Consider the following 20,652-nt stretch of genomic DNA (forward strand, 5'->3'; position numbering starts at 1 on the left):
GAAGGAGGGTACAGGCTGACTATGACAGGGTCATTAAGGTAGGCGAGGGTCACTGGACCCTTCCCTGAGGGGCATCCAGGTCTGTGCTGAGAGAAAGTGACTAACATCCACTAATGCCCTCATCCTCTCTCTTTAGAGTCCTGTTCACTCTCTGAAGGTAGACATGTGTCCATAAACACACTCGGGAGAAACCCGCCCTTCTGTACGCCAAGTGAGGCCAAAGCAAGTTGTAAACGGGTTTCACCATAGGCCCACACTGTGTCCTCTGCCTGGACAACCCCTCTGCCATTTCCCCCATTCAATGAGTTCTATCTATGTCCTGTGGGTCCCAGGATTCCTCAGAATTCCTCAGAAGACTGAAGAGCCCACTGGCACAAAATCCAACACACTGTAGGTGTTTAATAAATATTTTCTGCTTAGAACTGAAAATAAAAACACCTAGCAAGTTTTAGAATAAACTTACTACAGCAAATACAACTCAGGGATGCAACATAATATTTGCTGGTAATGGCCAATTCCTCTTACAGAATGACAGATCACTTCATTCTATATATTTGGTCAGAGGTATTACATCTTTTAAGTTAGGGGAAGAGGAACCCAAGGGAGGTAGGAAGGTGAAAATAAAGCGGCAGTAACCGTCAGCATGGTGTGTCAGGCCACAGAGCGGAGAGAAAAGGCATGGGTGTGTTAGGAACTGATCCCACAAACAGAGCCCGGTCCAGCCAGAGCATGTGAGTAACATGGCAACCGCAAAGATTCCTATCAACCTAATTCCGGGAGGGGGTTTAAGATCTAGTCCTAATGGTGGACTGGTAAATTACGTGACGCCTTGTTGTCCTGGAAGCAAGAACATTTAAGTCAAGGTCACACTGCACTCATCCTCGAGGTTAACTGAGGCAAAACGTTAAGTTAACCGCTACAGTGAATGAAGAGGATCCAAAGCCAGTCACACTCCAAGCACAAACAAACTGAAAGTGCTGTTTCTTGGAAAATGGTCAGTTTTTAGAGCTGGGACCTTCAGCCAACAAACCTTAAAGTAATTAACATCCAAGGTTAAGAGCTCCCTATGCAGCCTTTGTTCTTAGCAGTAAGCTGATTTCATCCAGGAAGTGCTGTGTCACTAACTTCCTGTAATGAAAGCACTCACCATCTACTGGGCACCTACCACGTGCCACACCTTGCGCTCCATGTTCTCAACCGTACCGGTACGACGAGCCTGTGGTCGGATGCTAGCATTTTGATTCTGTAGCTTAATACACTGAAGTGTAGCGAGATCAAGTGATTTGCCTTTGCCTCCTGGAAAGAATAATTTCTGGTTCACCTTGGAAGAGTTGGTCAAGATGTCATGTCAACAGCTACCTGATGATTTGGGAAGTCTCCGCTCCTTATTCAGGACTTGTACTTTGCCATGTATAAAATTAGGGACGTTGGAGAGATGATCTCTAAGCTCAAGGTCCCACTGAATGCACCAGAGAGGGTTAGATGTTGGTTCGTATCTCTATTCAGTTATTTATCGTACACCAACTGTGCGTAGTAATGTCAAATCTCAGACGAGTATGCAGAGAGCACTGCGGTGAGGGGGCAGCCAAGGAAAGGAGTCAGAGATCAAGAAAAAGAGTACATCCTTTCACATGCGTTCTTCTAATTGTGTTCTCCACCCAGAAAGCCCCTAAGGATGCTGTGGATGAAGGACAAGAGGGTTAACATGGTGCACATTCCCAGAAACCACTTCTATGAAACAAGCCTTCGAGGGAGAGGTAGGGACAGCAGGAACGCATGCCACAAAGTCATAGGGTTCATAAACGATGACTAACACATCTACATTTATGTATTTCCCCCTACCTCACATTTATCTAGAAGTTTACCAAAGGCAGCGACTATGCCTTGACAATTTCCCAAAGCTTCTGTTTCCACTTCATTCCAAATCCAGGTGTTCAAGTGCTAACCTTCAGCATCTCGGACCCCATCCTCTGAAGTGGTTCATGGCTCTTAGGCTTAGGCCAACAGTCTACTGGATCTAACACAGTTCTCAGCACATCACAATCACGTGGGTAACTCCAGGATCCTGGCGCCTAGACACAACCTCTGGGGATTGATTCATTGGCCTCAGAGAGGGGCAGGTGCCACTAGTTTTAGGAGCAGCCCAGATTATTCTCGTGAGCAGCAGGACTGAAGACCACTGACTAACATTAATCACAAAAAATCCAACCAGGGAAGGCGAATCAAAAACTCCTCAGGCTCAGACAGTGGCTGTTTACCCATCTATTTTTAGTCTCTATTTTCATGTTTGAGATTTGTTTCAGCCTCTTAGGAAGCTGACCGAGGATGTCCTCATAGTCTTAAGAGACTTCTCAGCGTTACCACTATCTTCTTTCTCCTTGTCCTTTAGATGATCCTACACAGGAAAGATAAAAACTGCTGAACACATTCATGAAGGAGATGGCCGTACTTCAGGACGTGGTGACTCCTGCCAAGCGGCGACAGTGTTCTCGTCGATCCTTCCCCTCTGGTGGGTTTTGTTTCCACACTGCGCACAATCCTTACCTACTTCCTCAGCTACGGAGGGGTGGTACGACGAGCAGGTCATGGGTCCCCGGCTCTACTGTATGTGTGGGTACTTTTCTTAACGGCCCTGAGCCTCAGTTTCCCAATTTGTAACATGGACATGACTGTTGTCAGAACTCCACAATAGTGTATTTTATACCAAGTGTTGGTAAGTACTCAGAAAATGCTGCTGGAATCTACTCGATCTTTTTCAGTTTACAGAGTCCATTTTAATTTCCTTCTCCAACAGTTTCTAAAACCAAGCTAAGAAGCAGAACTAGGAGTATGCAGGTTGGAGATAGCGTGGCAGAGAATCTGTACAGAATGCTAACCAGAGACGTGGGCTCCCTTTGTACACAGGGCAGTTTCTAGAGAAGGGGGACTCGCTGCGAGCAAGTAGCTTAGGAGTTGATTAGAAATAAAGGGGTCACGACCACACTACATGACCAGTATAGATAGGTATAGTAATATAGCAATTACCCTTTTGCTTTCTATTTAATATCACAAATGGGAAGAGAAATTAACCAAATTTATACAAAGTTGGCAATCAGATACTAAGGAATACCTGCTACCAAGTTTAAGGAAACACTATATTCTACTAGGACAGGTCCCAGGAGACGTTCAGATAAAACCCAGAATATGCTCTGAGCTGTAAAAATCTAGCCATTTGCTGGGGAAAGAAAGGTATGTTACACATCTCAAAGGCCCCTACTGTTTTTTGGCCAAGAAGACATTGGGAAATATTTAACTTCCCACTCCAGGAAAATGTTAGAGGTATTTAGTAATTTATTCCCAACAGTGAAACTATTATATACTGACACCCATGCCCTAGTAAGAAAGCAAGCAACATTGGTGCAACTCAAATGGTCCGACTGGAATCACGTATCATGTCCAAGAATGAAAGTAAAATAATGACTGCCTGTGTGATGCTTAGGGAAATAATCTACCAGTGAGTTAGAACCCCAACTGTTCAATCAGAGGCAATACAAATATGGACCTGTATATGTATATACAATATAAATATAAATCTAAATCTGTAAATGTAATAGTTTGCTGTAATTTTTGTGCCATTCACTATGGCAGAAAGTATAATCTGGGAAAAGACGAGACACTGACCAGGAATAGGGTTCTCCTTGAAGGATATGAAAGATACCACCAGGGGCCTCAATCAAACCTGGCTCTGCCCGTAGGGGAAGCATGGAGGTAAACTGATCCCCCCCACATACCATGAAAGTGAAATGGGCTAGCTGAATGCTGCCAGGTCAGTTTCAATTAATGTCAGGTAAGCCACCCACACTCCCCTTAACACGTTTTTCTGTAAGTTAACTAATTTATCAAAAAGAATAAGTGGGCAGGTACAGCAAGAATTTCTAAAAAAATATGGAAATAAAGAATCGTCCTTACCAAATTTCAACACAAATTATGAGGCAAAGGTTAACATATACTACTTCGTTAAAATCAGAAAAGTTGTCCTACTGAATAGAATCCACAAATATAAACTACTCTGTGAACTTAGCATGTGATAAAAACAGAAACACAGCGAAAGATTTCAGGCCTTAAGAACTGTTGCTATGCAACTAGAAAACAGAACAGAGCCAAACTGAGTTAGCTACAGAAGTCCCATCAGAAATGGCAATAAATTCCAGAGGGGTTTAGTAACAATTTGCAAAACGCTATAGGTGATAAATCTGACCATGAAAAAAGCACTGTAATTGACTGAGTATAAAAAAACTCAGACTGTGCACTAAACAAAAAGGAAACTAGCATTCAGTCATAATACATGCAAACGTATGGGCAAAAGCTGGAAGACTATCACAAAAAAATGGATGGAAGAATTATAGGTGATATTCTTTCCAAATGCCTTCAATTGCATACTCTGATAATTACTTTACCAAAAAAGGAAACATGATGGGCAATGATACTTACACAGTACAATAGGTTACTATGCCAAACAGATACAAGAATTCATGGAAATGATTAAAACTCCAGACTCTAGTTAGTAAGCGGTCAAGGGCACTTTACACACAACAAAATGCAGAAAATAAACCACACAGGGAAAAAAAGTAAAACACTTAGCTTCTATGTTACCTATTACACAATTAAAATCATAACACCTCACTGTGGCAGGGCTGTGGAGAAACTAGAACCCTTAAACTTTCCCTTTCACATGGTCACTCCCCCCAGGGGCACGTACCACATAGGTAAATCATGGATTACCTGGAAAGGTCTTAGCTAACTTCATGTTACGCTTCAGATAGCCAATACAGTATTCGCTTTCACTGGCATTTGGGAGAAACAGATCATCATTTAAATCCAAATTTTAGAGCAATCACAGCAAAAGCTCCTTTAACAGGCTGCCATTAGCTTAGACTAGAGAGAGGTACAAAACGTTCTGTAAAGGGCCACACAGCAATCATTTGTGGCTCTGTGGGCCAAATGGCCAACTTTGCTTTTGTGGAGGGACAGAAGTCACAGACAATATGTAATACATGGGCATGTTCCAATAAAACTTTATTTATAAAAAACAGGTGAGGTCAAAACCCAGAGAGTGTACAAGACAAAGACCGGAACCCTAACATAAACTATGGACTGTGATGGGCCAATGTTGGTTCATCAGTTGTAACAAATGTCCCCACACTGGTGCAGGATGTTGATGGTGGGGTGGAAGGGCTGTAATTGGGGAGGGGCTGGGCATGGGCGCTCCCTGTACTTTCTGCTCAATTTTGCAGTGAGCCTAAAATTACTTTTTTTAATATAATTTATGGTCAAATTGGCTAACATCCAGTGTGTAAAGTGTGCTCTTGGTTTTTGGGGTAGATTCCCATAGTTCATTGCTTACACAGAACACCCAGTGCTCATCCCAACAAGTGCCCTCCTCAATGCCCATCACCCATTTTCCCCTCTCCCCCACCCCCCCCATCCACCCTTAGTTTGTTCTCTGTATTTAAGAGTCTCTTATTGTATGCTTTCCTCCCTCTCTCTTTGTAACTATTTTTCCCCTTCCCTTTCACCATGGTCTTAAAATTACTCTTAAAACTAAAGTCTATTAATTAAAAAACAAAACAGGGGACTGGCCCTCAGGCTATATAGTTCGACATATCTTCGAATATGGCATTCCAAAAACAAAAAGCATTTGCCCAACTCTGACCTCAGCTTATCAGCGAAGTCAAATAACGTAACGCCCATACAATATAAAGAAAAAGGAAAAGCGATAATATTTTCCCATTCCATCCAGTAACAAATCCAAAGTTTCTCAAATCTTGCCAATAGCCTGAATTTCCTAAAGCTTAGTGGGAGAAAACCACCCAACAGGTCAGCAAGTGTGGCCATGCCGCCCCTTCAAAGCTACAAAGAGTCCCACACAAAACTGCAAAGACAACGAAGCCAAAGCCACAACTTTAGTGCCCAGAGCCTGATAAACCAGATTATGTTGAAATCCAATGCTATCTGATCACTAAGGACCCAAAGGGCCAATTCTGTCTTTAAACTTAAATACTGATCAAGATGCATGAAGCCAAGTTAGGTATCTTTACCCTGACTGAAATCGTTCTCTTCCCCTTTAATTCTGAACAGTCGGCTTCTGTCTCCAAACAGGTTAGTCTAATTCTTGGCAACTCTTCACAGCAGAAAAACCTTCCTGCTTAGAGAAAAGGTATATCATGTACATGTACATACAGGTACAAAATAAAGACATTCGGAAACAATGCAATTGCTTTTCCTTTTTCCTAACATGATAATTAAAAAAAACCTTTTCATTTCCTCTGTAAATAAAACCACTCTTCTCTCCAGTGGTAATCAGGCTTCGAAGAGCAAAAGGACTTAAAAAACCAAGACTTTTCAAAGACAAGTCATTTGAAACCAAAGTCAACTTTTCAGCAGGTAGTGGAATCTTAAAATACTTTCTAAAGGAAAACAGAAAGTGGCTGGGCCCTTAAACCTCAAGAACAATAAAAATAAGGAAATTGGCTGGTGCCTTCTAACAACTAAAGGCTCCTAGGTTCAGAGAACCAGTGTGACTGTGGCAGACATCTTTTCTGTGAAAAGAAGCCAGGACTGTCAGACAACCTGCTTTCTGGTGGTTTTATTTGGGAGATGCTATATTTAAATGTGGGGACATTATGAAAGGTTTTTATGTTTTTATTTAATATTTACTTATTTATTTTGAGACCGAGTGGGGGAAGGGCTGGGGCGGGGTGTGGTGGGCAGAGAGAATCCCAAGCAGGCTCCAAGCGGTCAGCAGAGCCCAACACGGGGCTCGAACTCACCAACTGTAAGGCATGACCTGAGCCAAAATCAAGACCAGGATGCTTAACCGACTGAGCCACCCAGGTGCCCCTATGGAAGTTTAATCTTATATACTAACTGACTAAAGTAACAGGGTGTTTCACACCCTTTATATGGAGCCAGGAATCACCAATGACAGAGCGCCCACTCTGCAGACAGCAGACAGCTGAAGAAAGCGTGAGAAGTTCCAAAGAGGTGAGCGCCGCCCTCTAGAAAGAGACGGTTGTGAATAGAATAGAATAAAATAAAATAAAATAAAATAAAATAAAATAAAATAAAATAAAATAAAAGGAGGCTGGAGCAAACACCTTTAATACCGGTGCAGCTGTGCAAAAGACAAGCGCAAAGGAACTGGAAAATAAAACAAAAGGGGAAGTAAGTCTGCAGGAAGGGGATCAAAGTGATGAATGAAGGAAACAGAAGTGGCCAGAGTGAGACGGGAAGATGAAAAGCAGGTCCAGATGAAAATGTGAATCATTTCCTATGAACTCATTCAAGATTCAGAAGGTTCTGTCTTTAATGTATGTCTTAGTCTGAGTTCTCCTTTCCTTAGATCACTAAGAGAAGTTTGAATTCCTAACTACTCCTTAACGGAAAAAAAGAACTCAAACCTTTGCAAATATAACAAAGAACCACCACGAGCACGAGCTGCCCTTCAAAGACAAATTAATCCCCAAATCCCAAGAGTAACAGGTTCATAAGGAAAAAAAACTGTGAAAGTTATATTGCAAAAGAAAATCAATACGTGTTCATTCTGAACACTAAAATGTGATACTTCTATTACTCCTAAGGAATTAATATATACTATCTGAAGCCTCACTGTCCAATAGAAACATAATGTGAGCCACATGTGTATTTTAAAATTTCCTACCAGCCACATTAACTCACAAAGAAACAGGTGAAAGTTGTGACAGTTTATTTAAACTATCCAAACAATCCGAACATATCCAAAATATTATGTCTACATGAAATCGATATAAAAATATATTGAGATATTTTGCCAATTTTTACATTAAGTCTTTGAAATCCACTGTGTATCTTATACTTTTAGCACAACTCAATTCAAAACCTAAATTTCTATCAGAAATAAGTGACCTATAATTAGATTTCATCATTATAGTTAAGGTAGATTCACATATCCAAACTGTTCTAAACAGAGCTAAAAGTTTTCCATTTAACTGCATCGAGCATCAAGTTTAAATTGAAATTGAAATCAATTCAGTTTCTCTGCCACACTTGCCACATTTCAAGTGATAACGAGGCTCAAGTGGCTAGCGGTGACCTTACTGGACAAAGAGGGCCTAACATAATCACAGGAACCAAAAATTCAAACCTCGCTGTTAAAATAACTATAATAAAACAGCAGATAAAGATATATAATACAGCAGAAAAATTAAGGTATTAAAAATAGAAAGCAACAGAAAATTACAGATGGTTATCATTACAGATGATGGATCTTTCATATCAACAAACATACGTATCGGTTAAACTTCACCACATAAAAGGAAAAGTTTGATTCACAAAGCAAAACCTAACTTTATACCACATTTCAGAAAGACTGAAAATAAAAGACTAAAAATTAAAAAACAAAATTAAATAGCAATGCTCTACCAGAAAATGTAAACACGAGGAAAATAGGGATCTAGATCTCAATGTCAAATAAGGTTGAGTCCAGACTTAAAAGCATTAAACTAGTAAAAGGGCAGCACTCTGTATTGCTAAAGGGTACGTCTCACAATGAGGGCATGGCAGTTAAGAATGTCTAAGCAACAAACAAGATAAAGGAAATACTACTAGAAGAGAGATACGGAGAAACAAAATTCTATTACGAGAATTGAACTTCTCTCAGGTCATGATGGATCAAGTAGATAAAATAAAAAGTAAAGGTATAGGAAATTTAAATAACCTAATATGGTAGATATGGAATATCAAACTCTGTAACCTGAGAAGAGAACATCATCTTTTTGCTGCCCAAGGAACATTCACAGGAAATGATCATACACGGGCTACAAAGTAAACATCAATAAATTAAAGAAATAATTCAGACGTTTGCTGACCACAATGCAACAAAACTATCAAGAAAATGAAAATACAGGATGCACCCGTACCGAAAATTTAAAAGTCCACCAACTCTTAGTTCACAGAAGAACAAAAATCTGAAGCTGCAGAAGAGCAGGGAGGAGAGAGGATCAAATACTGTACATGTCAGCAGCTAAGCAGTGCTCGGAGGACTAATTGGAGCCTTAAATACTAAAATAAACAGCCAAAGAGAAAAGAAACCAAATGTCCAACTTGAAAAGAAAAAAGAAGAGCAAAATAAACCCAAGGATATTGAGGAGCTCAGAGGGCATTAACAAAGTCAAAGCGGACATTAATGAGCTAGAAAACAAAAGTCATAAAACTAACAGAGGAATCCAATCATAAACTCCCATGTAATCTCATCAAAAAGGGGAGGGGGGAATACAAAATAGAGGAACAGCCACAGAGAAAATTAAGACTGCTAAGAGACTACTATCTCAGCTATGCAAATGGACTTAAAACCTCAATGACTAGGACAATTTTCTAAGGAAATATAAAATGGACTCTAGAAGAAAATCTATACAGATCAATAGCACAAAATACAGAAAGAGCAACAGTCCCTAAACACACTAGGTTTAAAAGGTTGCACAGGGGGGTTCTACCAAATCTTTAAAGGACAGATCATTCGAGAGACAAACTGGTCTTAATATAGAAGCAAAAGGTTTTTTTCTAAAACAAGCATGTCACCGATAAGAAAATCTAACAGACTGCACATACACGCAGGATCTACAAACCGCACGTGGATACTAATATAATGAACCCAGGAGTTCAAGAGCCAATTCTTGCTACTTCTGTCTATGCTCAAAACCTTCCATAATAAAAAACGAAAATAAAAAATCGTTTACTCGAGGAGAAAAAATTCTCACTAGATACCACTTTTCATTCATCAAAAGTTTGAAGACGATTTGGTAAAAGCAGAGGAAAATAGGTGGTACTTCCAGAAACTTCTAGCGAGAGGATAAACAATCTCTCTGGAAAGCAATTTGGCAATGTGTGTGAAGATTTCAAATGCGCACACACTCTGACGTAGTAATCCCACATTTAGGAGTATGTCCTCTACACATACTCGTACATGCACAGAATGATCCACACAACTCGCCGCAGCACTGGTTGTCACAACAAAGACTGGAAAGACCTATTAGCCATAAAGAGGGAGTTGGCTAGTGAATTCTAGAACACTTATATAAACAAACTCTCAGAAGCCCTAAAAAAGAAAAAGGAAGTACTGTAGATAAAGATTGGAAATCTCTAAGGTATAAAGTTTAAAAAGCAAGGTACGGACAGAACTATAACGAGTTGCCGTTTCTGCAATAAATGGGGAGGCTAGTGGACAAAAGTAGGAAGGTGACATTTCTGTCTACGTCCTGTTGCGCTTTTTTTGAAAAAAAAAAAAAAAAAAGTTTATTTTTGAGAGAAAGAGACGGGGTGTGAGTGGGGGAGGAGCAGAGAGAGGGAAACACGGAATCGGAAACAGGCTCCAGGCTCTGAGCTGTCAGCACAGAGTCCGACATGGAGCCTGAACTCGGAACCTGCGAGATCATGACTTAGGCTGAAGTCGGACACCTGACGGACTGAGCCACCCAGGCGCCCTGAGCACTTCTTAAATTTGAAACCATGTAACTCCAATCTCAGATCAAGAGAAAAATCGCGTTTTTTTTAAAAATCCCACCCTTTAGAAAGCACTATTGCCACTATAAACTCATAATCCATTTAAAACGCTATGCTTGCTATACTTGCTCCCTGTGCGGAAGGCCATATTTCAGGTAAAGACTGAGTTCAAGAAACTCATTATTTTAAAGGGCATAGAAAAAATGGCACACATATGAAAGGGCAACGGTATTCTAGATCGGAAGGTCATCTAATTAGTGGTTCTCAATGCTGGTTATGCTTAAGGACAGCCTGGGAATCTTCAAAAAATACCAGTGCCATGCACCCCACCTGCAGGCCATTGACATGAGAAGTTTGAGGTATGGGACCCAGGCATGACACCCAGTACTTTCCAGCAGCAGTCCTCCACAAAGGGCGATTTTGCTCCCCTCAAGGGCATGGCGCTGTCTGGAGACATTCGGTTGTCACAACTGGTGACATCTAGCGGCTAATGGCATCTAGTGGGTAGAGGCCAGTGACACTGCTTTAGTCAACTTCCAACAACCCACAGGACACACTCCCAACAATGACCTGTCCCAAAATGTCAGGAGTGTCGAGAATGAGAACCCTTCCTTTAAAATAAAATCACTGGGGTGCCTGGGTGGCTCAGTAAGCTGGGTGTCCAACTTTGGCTCATGTCATGATCTCATGACTCTTGAAAGTTCGAGCCCCATGTAAGGCTCTATGCCGACAGCTTGGAGCCTGGAGCCTGCTTCGGATTCTGTGTCTCCCTCCTTCCCTCTCTCCCTCCAAAATAAACAAACATTAAAAAACTTATAATAAAAATAAAATCACTCCTTCTGAAGTAACAACCGGTTTTAATCCTCACTCTTAAACAAGGAAGATAATCTCCGTATTTTACTAGCGTGGATACACTAATATAATAACGCTATTTCGGGGCACCTGGGTGGCTTAGTCTGTTGAGTGTCTGACTCTTGGTATCAGCTCAGATCATGGACCCAGGGTGGTGGGATCAAGCACCATGTTGGGCTCCACACTGAGCATGGAGCCTGCTTAAAATTCTGTCTCCCTCTGCCCCTCTCCCCCGCTCGTGCTTAAATAAATAAATAAATACATGAACAAATAAAGCTCTTTCAGTGGCCATAGAAACTACAAGTTATTTGTTAACATGGTTATCACAAATACTGTAACACAGAATCATGTGTATATACTTTCTTTGGTTCCTGTCTGATTACTCAGTCAAAAATGTATGTCCCGTTTGTAAAGGAGCCAGGGAAAAAATCATAAAAGTCACCAAGTGGTGGCCTGGAGGTCAACACGGTCCACATATCTACTTTGTTTGAGCCTCAGTTCTTTTTATTTTGAGAGAGAGAGAAGGCGCATGCAGGGGAGGGGAAGAAATGAGGGAGAGATGGAACCCCAAGCAGGCTCGGTGCTGTCAGTGAGAGCCCATCGAGGGGCTAGAACTCATGCACCTTGAGATCACGACTGGAGCAAAATCAAGAGTCAGACGGTTAACCTACTGAGCCACCCAGGTGCCCCTATTTTTTTAAAGATTTTATTTTTAAGTAATCTCTACACCTAAAGCATGGCTCGAAGTCATGACCCCAAGATCAAGAGTTGCACACTCCCAGACTGAGCCAGCCGGGCACCCCGAGCCTCAGGTCTTTTAAAATATACTGAATCAGTGCCAATCAACCGCCCCTCTGGGAGCCAGCACATACCTGGGAGTCTGCCACAGTCCCCACCTGGCAGGCTTCATGTAGTCATTTGCTGCTTCCCAGCTGGTCCTTTAAGCATTTGAGGTGGCCTTTATCCACAGTTTCCACCAATCATAAGAAGGCATTCAGCCTTTTTACTCTTCTTCCTTCTCACCTTAAAAATATCCCCACATCCGTTCTAAATTCTCAAACTCCTACATTATTTGCCAAAATAGAACTATCAAGAGCTAGAAGAACTAAAAGAAAGGTAGAAGTTGAGACGGTCTCTCTTCTTCTGCTTGTTGTCATTAAACATAGGCTGCCTGCCACCTGTCTCTGGATATGACAAACTAGGCTTGTAGTTTCTAGCAAATTCCACTACAATTATATATAGCTCTTCTGTGGGCTTCCTTATAAGGAAAAGACTTCAATTATTAGGCTTCTTCCATTATCCTAGATTAGTGTATCCCTCCACCTCTCCCAAAATAGGTCAGAAGCCTTTTATGGGAAATATCTATCAAGAGATTTGGTCGTTTTCTTTTGAAAGGCTCATCCCTTTTCCTTTGAAACTACAATCACATATTTTGGGAGTTGTGTTTTACAGATTACCTGAAACAATCCACACGTTTCATTCATGAGGAAAACGAACCCCAGTGAGGCTCACTTAGCCAAGGCCATCCTCTTGAGATAGTGGCAGAAAAAAATTAGAACATTTATTCCCAGATACTGGTCCCATGGGGTTTTCCACGCTAACACTATCCTCCACTGTGGTCTTCCTACTCAAGTAACATTCTTGCGAGACATCTCTTAACACGGGGAGATACTAGCTGCTACAGGAATAAATCAACCGAAATTTCGCTAGCCTATCACAACAGCTATCATTTTAACTTTGAGGGTGGAAGAAGGAAATTCGGGATTTCTGGACTCCTTCTGCTCCTTTTACTGTGAATTAACCTAGCCCGGTTCACCCCCGATGAAGCTGACATCTTTGGAATCATCTCTAAACCATAAAGTAGGGATGGGAAACACGCTATTTATAGCAATGGTGGCATCTTCTTTCTAAATCCTGAAGTCAGGGGCTGCTTCAAACCTCTAAAACTCTCACAAGTGGCCAGAGATAGCGAACGACTGAAAAGCTTTTAGGGGGGCAGCTGAAGATGCAAAGGTCAACATCTCATTGAACTTTGACTTTCCTCCTCATTCTCTGGCAAAGTGGGTTCTTAAAATTTAATCTGGCCTCAACTTTAACCTATTCCTCTCTTCCTATCCCAACTTTTTAAGTATACACACAACATCGCATTTTGCCTGCCAGATCCTCCCTGTATGTTCTACCTCCTCTGCACATGTAGTTTTTTATTCCCACCTGATACGATCCCTTTACATTCACATAAAATTCATTAAATGAACAGACGCCCCATTATTTTCCCTTGAGAGCGCAGGGCATGTTTGCTGCTCCATTTTATTCCCCTCCAAGGATGCTGACCTCCATTCGGACACCCGGATGCGCACATTTGTTTTACTGTCAGGTGTCTCACAACCAGCTCCCTCGCCTCCAGCGATTGCAAGTATTCGCTCCGTGGCTGAAAAGGCACCACTCTGGGGAAACACGATCCGGTTAACATAAGGTGGTGGCATCTATTCCCATTTCAGCTAGGCCTCTCGGACAGGGTGAGGGCCGGGGCTTCTGCGCTCCCACCTTCATCCGTGTGAACTGCCCACCAGCCCACCCGACGGGGGGACAAGGTGGTGGGACACAAAAGGAGAGGCGCGATGAAAGGTGCTGGCACTGAGACCCGGGGTGTATCAGACCCTGCTCTGACGCTAGGAGCCCACGCGTCCCCTCCTCCCCAGCATGTAAGGCGTTCGCAGTCCAGGCCTCTAACTGCTTTAACCTAACACGAAAAAGACAACAGTTCGAGTCCTGCCGCTCCAGGCACACAGGAGCACCTTAGGGCAAAAAAGGAACAAAATGCCATTGCATAACGTATTCGACCTCAAGATGTTTCTAAACAGCGCTTACCCAACAACAACAAAAAGGATCTAACAAATCTAACAAAAATATTAAAAAGCCACCCACATTCCGCTACTAAGTTTTAAGGGCGGTGAGGTCTGTGTCAAGTAGATTTGAAGCTACCGAAGCAGGTCTGGGGCGTCCCGCCCGATAAGGGTCCTCGGACGCGGTTTCTGGGTTTTCAGGTAAAGCCCTGGCCGGTGTGTGAGCGCCAGGCCCTGCCCCTCGGCGCCCTGAAATCCGAGTCCCTGGGAGAGACCCCGGGCATCCTGGAGCCCCGCCCGCGGTTCCCACGGACTTTGCCCCGAGGCCGGGGAGACCCGCGGCGGGCCTGGAAGGCAGCGGCCCCGCGTCCCGGGGGCTGTGGGGAACGTGGCGACCGTGGGGGCCCGCGGCCCCGCACTCACCGAAGTCCAGGAACTGCTTGATGGAGAGCGGCGATGGCGAGAAACGCGAGTAGCGCTCGATCTGCTTAGGCACCGGCTGCTTCAGCAGCCACCAGAACAGCCGCATCCTCGCCGAGGCCGTGCACCGACCAGCCGAGACGCCTAGGCAGCCGCAGGAGCCAGTGCAGCCGAGCCGCGCGGATCGAACACGTCTGCCGAGCGCTCACACCGGCCCCCACCTCGGCTCCGGCGCCGCGGGTGCAGCCGCCGCAGCAGCAGCAGCAGCTCCCGGGCCGCTGCCGGCCGCCCGCGGCTTCTCCAGGGCCCGCCCACGGGGGCGGAGCCGGCCGCCGCACGTACGCGGCGCACGAAGGGCGCGGGGGGCAAGAGGGGCGCGCGGCCGCACGCGCCGGCCGCTGATTCGCCGCTGCCGCCCTCGCTTTCTTTTGCTTGAGTTCTCCCAGAAGCCGGCACCTCCCACCCTGGCTCCTGGCGCTGAGCCCCGCCTCCGGCTAAGTCCTCCGCTGCCGAAAGGTAGCGAAGGTGCCAGAGGACTGTGAGGAGGCCTGGAGCCCACGCCCAGAATCCAATCCTATGCCTCGTTCCAGGCCCGTCTCAACCGCAGGGACCTCTTCCGGGGGGCGGGGGGGGGGGGCCTTCCCTGGACGGGCTGGCGACTGCACTTCAGAATTCTCGTTGCAGCTTGACACTTTACTTTTCATGTTCTGTTTACCACTTTACTGGCTGTTACATGCTTTCCACCCCACCACCACCTTTGAGCAGATGAAACTCACTGGTTGTTTCATGCCCCCTCCACCCCCACCCATCATTGGACAGGCTTAATTGTAACGTCACGGGCTCTGTTTCGTAGCCCACCGCACCCCTCCACCTCCACCTCCCCACCCTTCCGGGTCTCACTCAAACACTTTTGGACAAGAATGTTAGGTTACCGACTCTGTTTCATGGGCTGCCGCTCCTCGTTCCCACCAATTCCCCCCCCCCCCCCCCAACACACACACCTTCCCACCTGTGGCCAACACCTTTGGACAAGATTAATTAAGTCACTGACTGTTTCATGCCATCACCACCACCGTTGGACAGTATCAATTTTAAGATCACTGACACTTGGTTTCGTGCCTCCCCCCTCCCCAATACTCCACCTCACACCAATGGGCAGGATTAATTATAAGGTCACTGGCTGTTTCATACCTTCACCAGCACTACCACTGGAAAGGATCAAATGTAAGGTCATTGGCATTATCTTTCACACCCCCTCACCTACCACCACCACCACCATAGGACAGCTCCTTGACTCTTTCATGCTTCACCACCACTAGCACCACCACATTTGGACAGGAATCTATGCTTACGCTAGTGTTGGGTATTTTTTTCTCTGCATACCAGTCAACTTGAACTCGGGGCTCAGTATATGAAATCACCGTTTCCTGATGCAGACGTATGAAGTACTGCCTAGTTTAACCATTTTCACCAAAACTTGCTTTATTTTTGGAAACGTGTCGATGTGGAGCTAAAGGAAAGGTAGAATATGCCCTAAGGAAAGGAAAAATGTACCTGGAAACCACTCTTTTAATCTAATTAGACTGGTTTTCTCATAGAATAAAATTATTGGTGTGTAGCTATTTAACTTTTGTGATTTCATTGGTTATTTATGCACCCAATTCTTTGCCAACTAGTTGCATCTTTTTTTCTGAATTTAAGGAAAAGTAATACACGCACTCAAGGCCATCCAGTGGTCTTACCATACTTCTAGATTTTCACATACATCTTGGTCACCTTGGTGGTGGTATGATATCTAGGCTACCATGTCTTTTCCATTCCAACCAAAGACGCACAGAGACGTACTAACAACCTCTTTAGCTGGGAACTTTGCCAGCAGAGCTAAGCAATCCTTTCGGTGTGCGTGGGCAGACACAAGGAAGGCCCGTGGCCTGTGATTCTTCCAGGGACTTTTGCAGGCGCTACCCAGAGGCAGAGTATACTTGGTACCGGTAGTGGTAGTCAGTAAACAGGAAGGGTTTCCCAGCCTAAGCAGCAGATCGCTGCTGACCTTTCTGAGCTTGCAAATCACTTCTTTCGCTCTTTCCTTTCCCAGTGAACAAAATCTATGTATTCTGCTGATTTGATTACTTCACTTGTCATGTGACTAGTTTTATTAATGCTTCTCCAAAAGGTGACAAAATCCTAGAAGCTGGGAACAATATGAAAGAGTCTGGTGTAATATAAATTGTGCCGGTTCAGGGCTCAAAGGACCCAGTCCTGAGCTTGGCTCTATCATTAACTGGCTGTGTGGCATTAGACAAGTCACTTAGCCTTTCTCTGCCCTAGATGGAGACACCTGATTTCTCTCCCTGGCATTTGTGACAATCAAATGAAATAAATCATATCTAATACAAACATAAGATACTGTTTTACTGCTTTTATACAACAATACATTTTTCAAGCTAATAGCTTCATGTTAACTGGCAAAATCCAGAAGGTAAACCAGTGAGTTGATTTCAGGGCTGGTTATAGTAATAAGAAAAGGATCTTGAAAGAAATAAATAGATCTTAGTGAACTTTTTTCAATTCCTTGTACATACCAAGGTTTGCCCAGGCCTGCTCCCAGTGGCTGTCAAAGTAAAATCCCTGGACCAGCAGCAGGAACATCACCTGGGAACTTGTTAGAAATACAAACTCTTGGACCCCACCCCAGACCTACTGAATGTTAAGCTCTGGGGGTGGGGCCTAGCAATCTGTGATTTAACAAGCTTCAAGGGTTTTAAAGATATGGCCACAAATTCTTTGATATTCCTTTCCCCGAGAGATAAGAGTTTAATTCTCCTCCCTTTGAGTGTGGGCTAGATTTGGTATTCACTTCTAACAAACAGAGGATGGCCAGAAGTGATAAGATATCACTTCAAAGATGAGGTTCGAAAACAACTTCACTCTTACAAATACCTGACGAATACTCCTCAAAATTATCAAGGTCATTAAAAACAAGGAAAATCTGAGAAACTGTGACAATCAACAGGAGCCTAAGGAGACGTGACAATTAAATATAATGTGCTATCTGGTACAGGATTCTGGAGCAGATAAAAGGAAATTAAATAAAAACTACAGAATTCTGATAAAGGGTAAATTTGGACCAAACGTGTTCAATAACAATACATCAATGTTTGTTCATGAATTGTAATGAATGTACCATATAATGCAAGATATCAATAGTAGGGAAATGGAGCATACAGCATATGGGAACTTTGTGTACTATCTTCTCAATTTTGCTGTAAATCTGAAACAGAAAAAAATAAAGCCAATTATATAATACAGTATTAACTACAGTCATCGTGTTATACATTATATCCACAGAACTTATTTTATCTTAAAACTAGGATTTTTGAAAGTTGTTAAGAGACATCTTAAAAGATCCTAATAAAAAGGGAAATCATTGTAACTATGTAAGTTGATGGGTGTTAACTAAATTTATTGTGGTAATCATTTGGCAATGTATACATATCCCAAATCATGATGTTGTACACCTTAAACTTTTATAATGTTATATGTCAATTATATCTCAATAAAATGGGTGACAAGCAGTATCTTTCGGTTACAAAATGTAAAATATATTCAAAGAAAATATATATTAATAAAAACATTTTATAACCATAGACTAACTACTGAAGATTTAAAGGACACGTATTACAGAGGCGCCTGGGTGGCTCAGTCGGTTAAGCATCTGACTCTTGATTTTGGCTCATGTCATGATCTCACAGTTCGTGAGATCAAGCCCCGCATCAGGCTCCTCATTGAGTGAAGAGCCTACTTGGGATTCTCTCTCTTCTTCTCTCTTTCCTCCCCTGGCTCGCGCGTTGCTGTCTCTCAAAATAAATAAATAAATAAATAAATAAATGTTTTTAAAAAAATAAAGGACATGTATTGCAAAAGTAATAATAAAGTGAACATTAAAAAAAAAAAGGCTGTGACTTCCCTCTTGGGGTTTCCTCTCTCTGCCTTCCTGTCTGTCTCTCTCTCAGAAGCCACCTGCCATGCGGCATGCGAGACAGACAGCCATGTGGAGAAGCCCACGAGAGTGAGCTTGAAAGCAGATTCTTCCCCTGGTGCCTTGACTCTAACCTTGTTGAGAGGCCCTGAGCCACAACCACTAGGATAAGTGGCTCCTGGACTCCTGGCCCACCGAAACTCTCACAGATTGTTGTGATAAATGTTTGTTGTTTCCAGCTGGTAAGTTTTTGGATCGTTTGTCATGCAGTAAAAGTTAACTCATCTACAAGCCTCGCAGGTGATTCTGATGCGTGCTCAAGGGCGAGAACCACTGTTCCGCCATATGCACTCTAGCCCAGCTCCGTGTTCCTTCTGGATAATGCCTCACACCTCAGCAGCAGCATCGCTGAGAAAACAGGGAGGCCTTCCCTGACCACGTAGGCACTTTGTTCCCCTTGCTATATGGTTCCCTGATTCTCTGCGCTTCTCACTGTAACGCTCAAAACACTGTTAGAATTTCCTAAGTGCCTGTCTTCCACCCTAGACACAAGCCCTGTGATGGCTGAGCCCAAGTCTCACTTATTCGCTCCTTCATTGCCATGTCCAGCGTCAGTACCACTCACTACGTCCACAACAAATACGTTTCAAATAAATGAAAACCAACAGCAGGAACAACAAAACGACCCCAGATTGCATTCCTTCCCATCAGCTCTCCATGGGGGACAAAGGCAAGGGTAGTATTCTGAGTAATTCATGCAATAATGGACATTTTATTAAATCATAATTTGATAAAGCCAAAAGCCAAAAGCCGAAGTGGAGTGGAATAGATGAGGGGAAAAAAATAACCCCTGATTATCTCATCATCAATCGCTATCCGGTGGATCTTGTTAATAAAACGCCTCCACCAGCACTTGATTTGGCCATGACCTCCTGGCCTCCCTGTGTTTTCCTCCTCCTTTTCTCTTTACTCTCAACTAATATATTTTAAGCACCTGCCGTGTGCTTTATGAAAGGACCTGTGTTTGTCTCTTCACAATAAGTCTGATGGAGGAATCGTATCCTCATTTTACGGGTGAGTGAACTAAGACACTGAAAGGTTAAAATAATTTAAGATTACACAGCTTGTACATGACAGTCCAAATTTGAATCCCGGTCTCCTGACTCTCAATGACATGTTCTTTCTTAATACCAGGCTGCATTTTTTAAAAAAAGATTTTATTTAAAAAAAAATTTTTTTAATGTTTATTTATTTTTGAGACAGAGAGAGACAGAGCATGAACGGGGGAGGGTCAGAGAGAGGGAGACACAGAATCTGAAACAGGCTCCAGGCTCTGAGCTGTCAGCACAGAGCCCGATGCGGGGCTCAAACTCACGGACCGCGAGATCATGACCTGAGCCGAAGTCGGCCGCTTAACCGACTGAGCCACCCAGGCGCCCCAAAGATTTTATTTTTTTAAAAGCATTTTTAGGTTCACAACAAAATTGAGTGGAAACTACAAGGAGTTCCCGTACACACACAGCCTCCCCCACCATCAACATCCTGCATCATACTGGCACATTTGCTACGATCAGTGAACCTACATCGAAATGTCATTATGAACCAAAGTCCACAGCTTACTGTTCACTCCTGTGTTGTACATTCTATGGGTTTGGACAGATGTACTGCCCTAAAAATCCTCTGTGCTCCGCCTACAAATCCCTCCCTGCTAACCCCTGGGAAGCATCGATCTTTTTTTTTTTTAATGTTTATTTACTTTTTGAGAGAGAGAAAAAGAGAGACACAGAGTGTGAATATGCAAGGTGCCTAGAGAGGGGGACGCAGAATCCGAAGCAGGCTCCAGGCTCTGAGCTGTCAACACAGATCCCGATGTGGGGCTCGAACCGCCAGATCATGACCTGAGCCAAAGGTGGATGCCTAACAGACTGAGCCATCCAGGTGCCCCAAGCATTGAACTTTTTACTGTCTCCATAGTTTTACCTTTCCCAGAACGTCATACATTTGGAATCATACAGTATGGAGCTTTTTCAGATTGGCTTCTTT

At 43.4% G+C, this 20,652-nt stretch overlaps 1 protein-coding gene across 3 annotated transcripts in view; it reads right to left on the reverse strand.

Moving 5' to 3' along the window:
- The window catches only part of PDK3 (pyruvate dehydrogenase kinase 3), a 68,831-nt gene extending 51,542 nt beyond the window's left edge, over window positions 1–17,289 (reverse strand). Inside the window, exon 1 of one of the 3 annotated variants that reach the window (XM_081794320.1) lies at window positions 17,213–17,289. In XM_081794320.1, the coding sequence (XP_081650446.1) occupies window positions 17,213–17,279 (67 nt within the window). In that variant the 5' untranslated portion in view covers window positions 17,280–17,289. Of the gene's footprint in view, window positions 1–14,633; window positions 15,377–17,212 lie in introns of those variants that run through there. The other 2 variants (XM_081794319.1, XM_081794318.1) reach the window with 2 other exon arrangements.
- Between the last annotated feature and the right edge of the window lie 3,363 nt (window positions 17,290–20,652).

This window comes from Panthera onca, chromosome X, assembly GCF_046562875.1.
Source record: "Panthera onca isolate mPanOnc1 chromosome X, mPanOnc1 haplotype 2, whole genome shotgun sequence".
NCBI lineage: Eukaryota > Metazoa > Chordata > Mammalia > Carnivora > Felidae > Panthera > Panthera onca.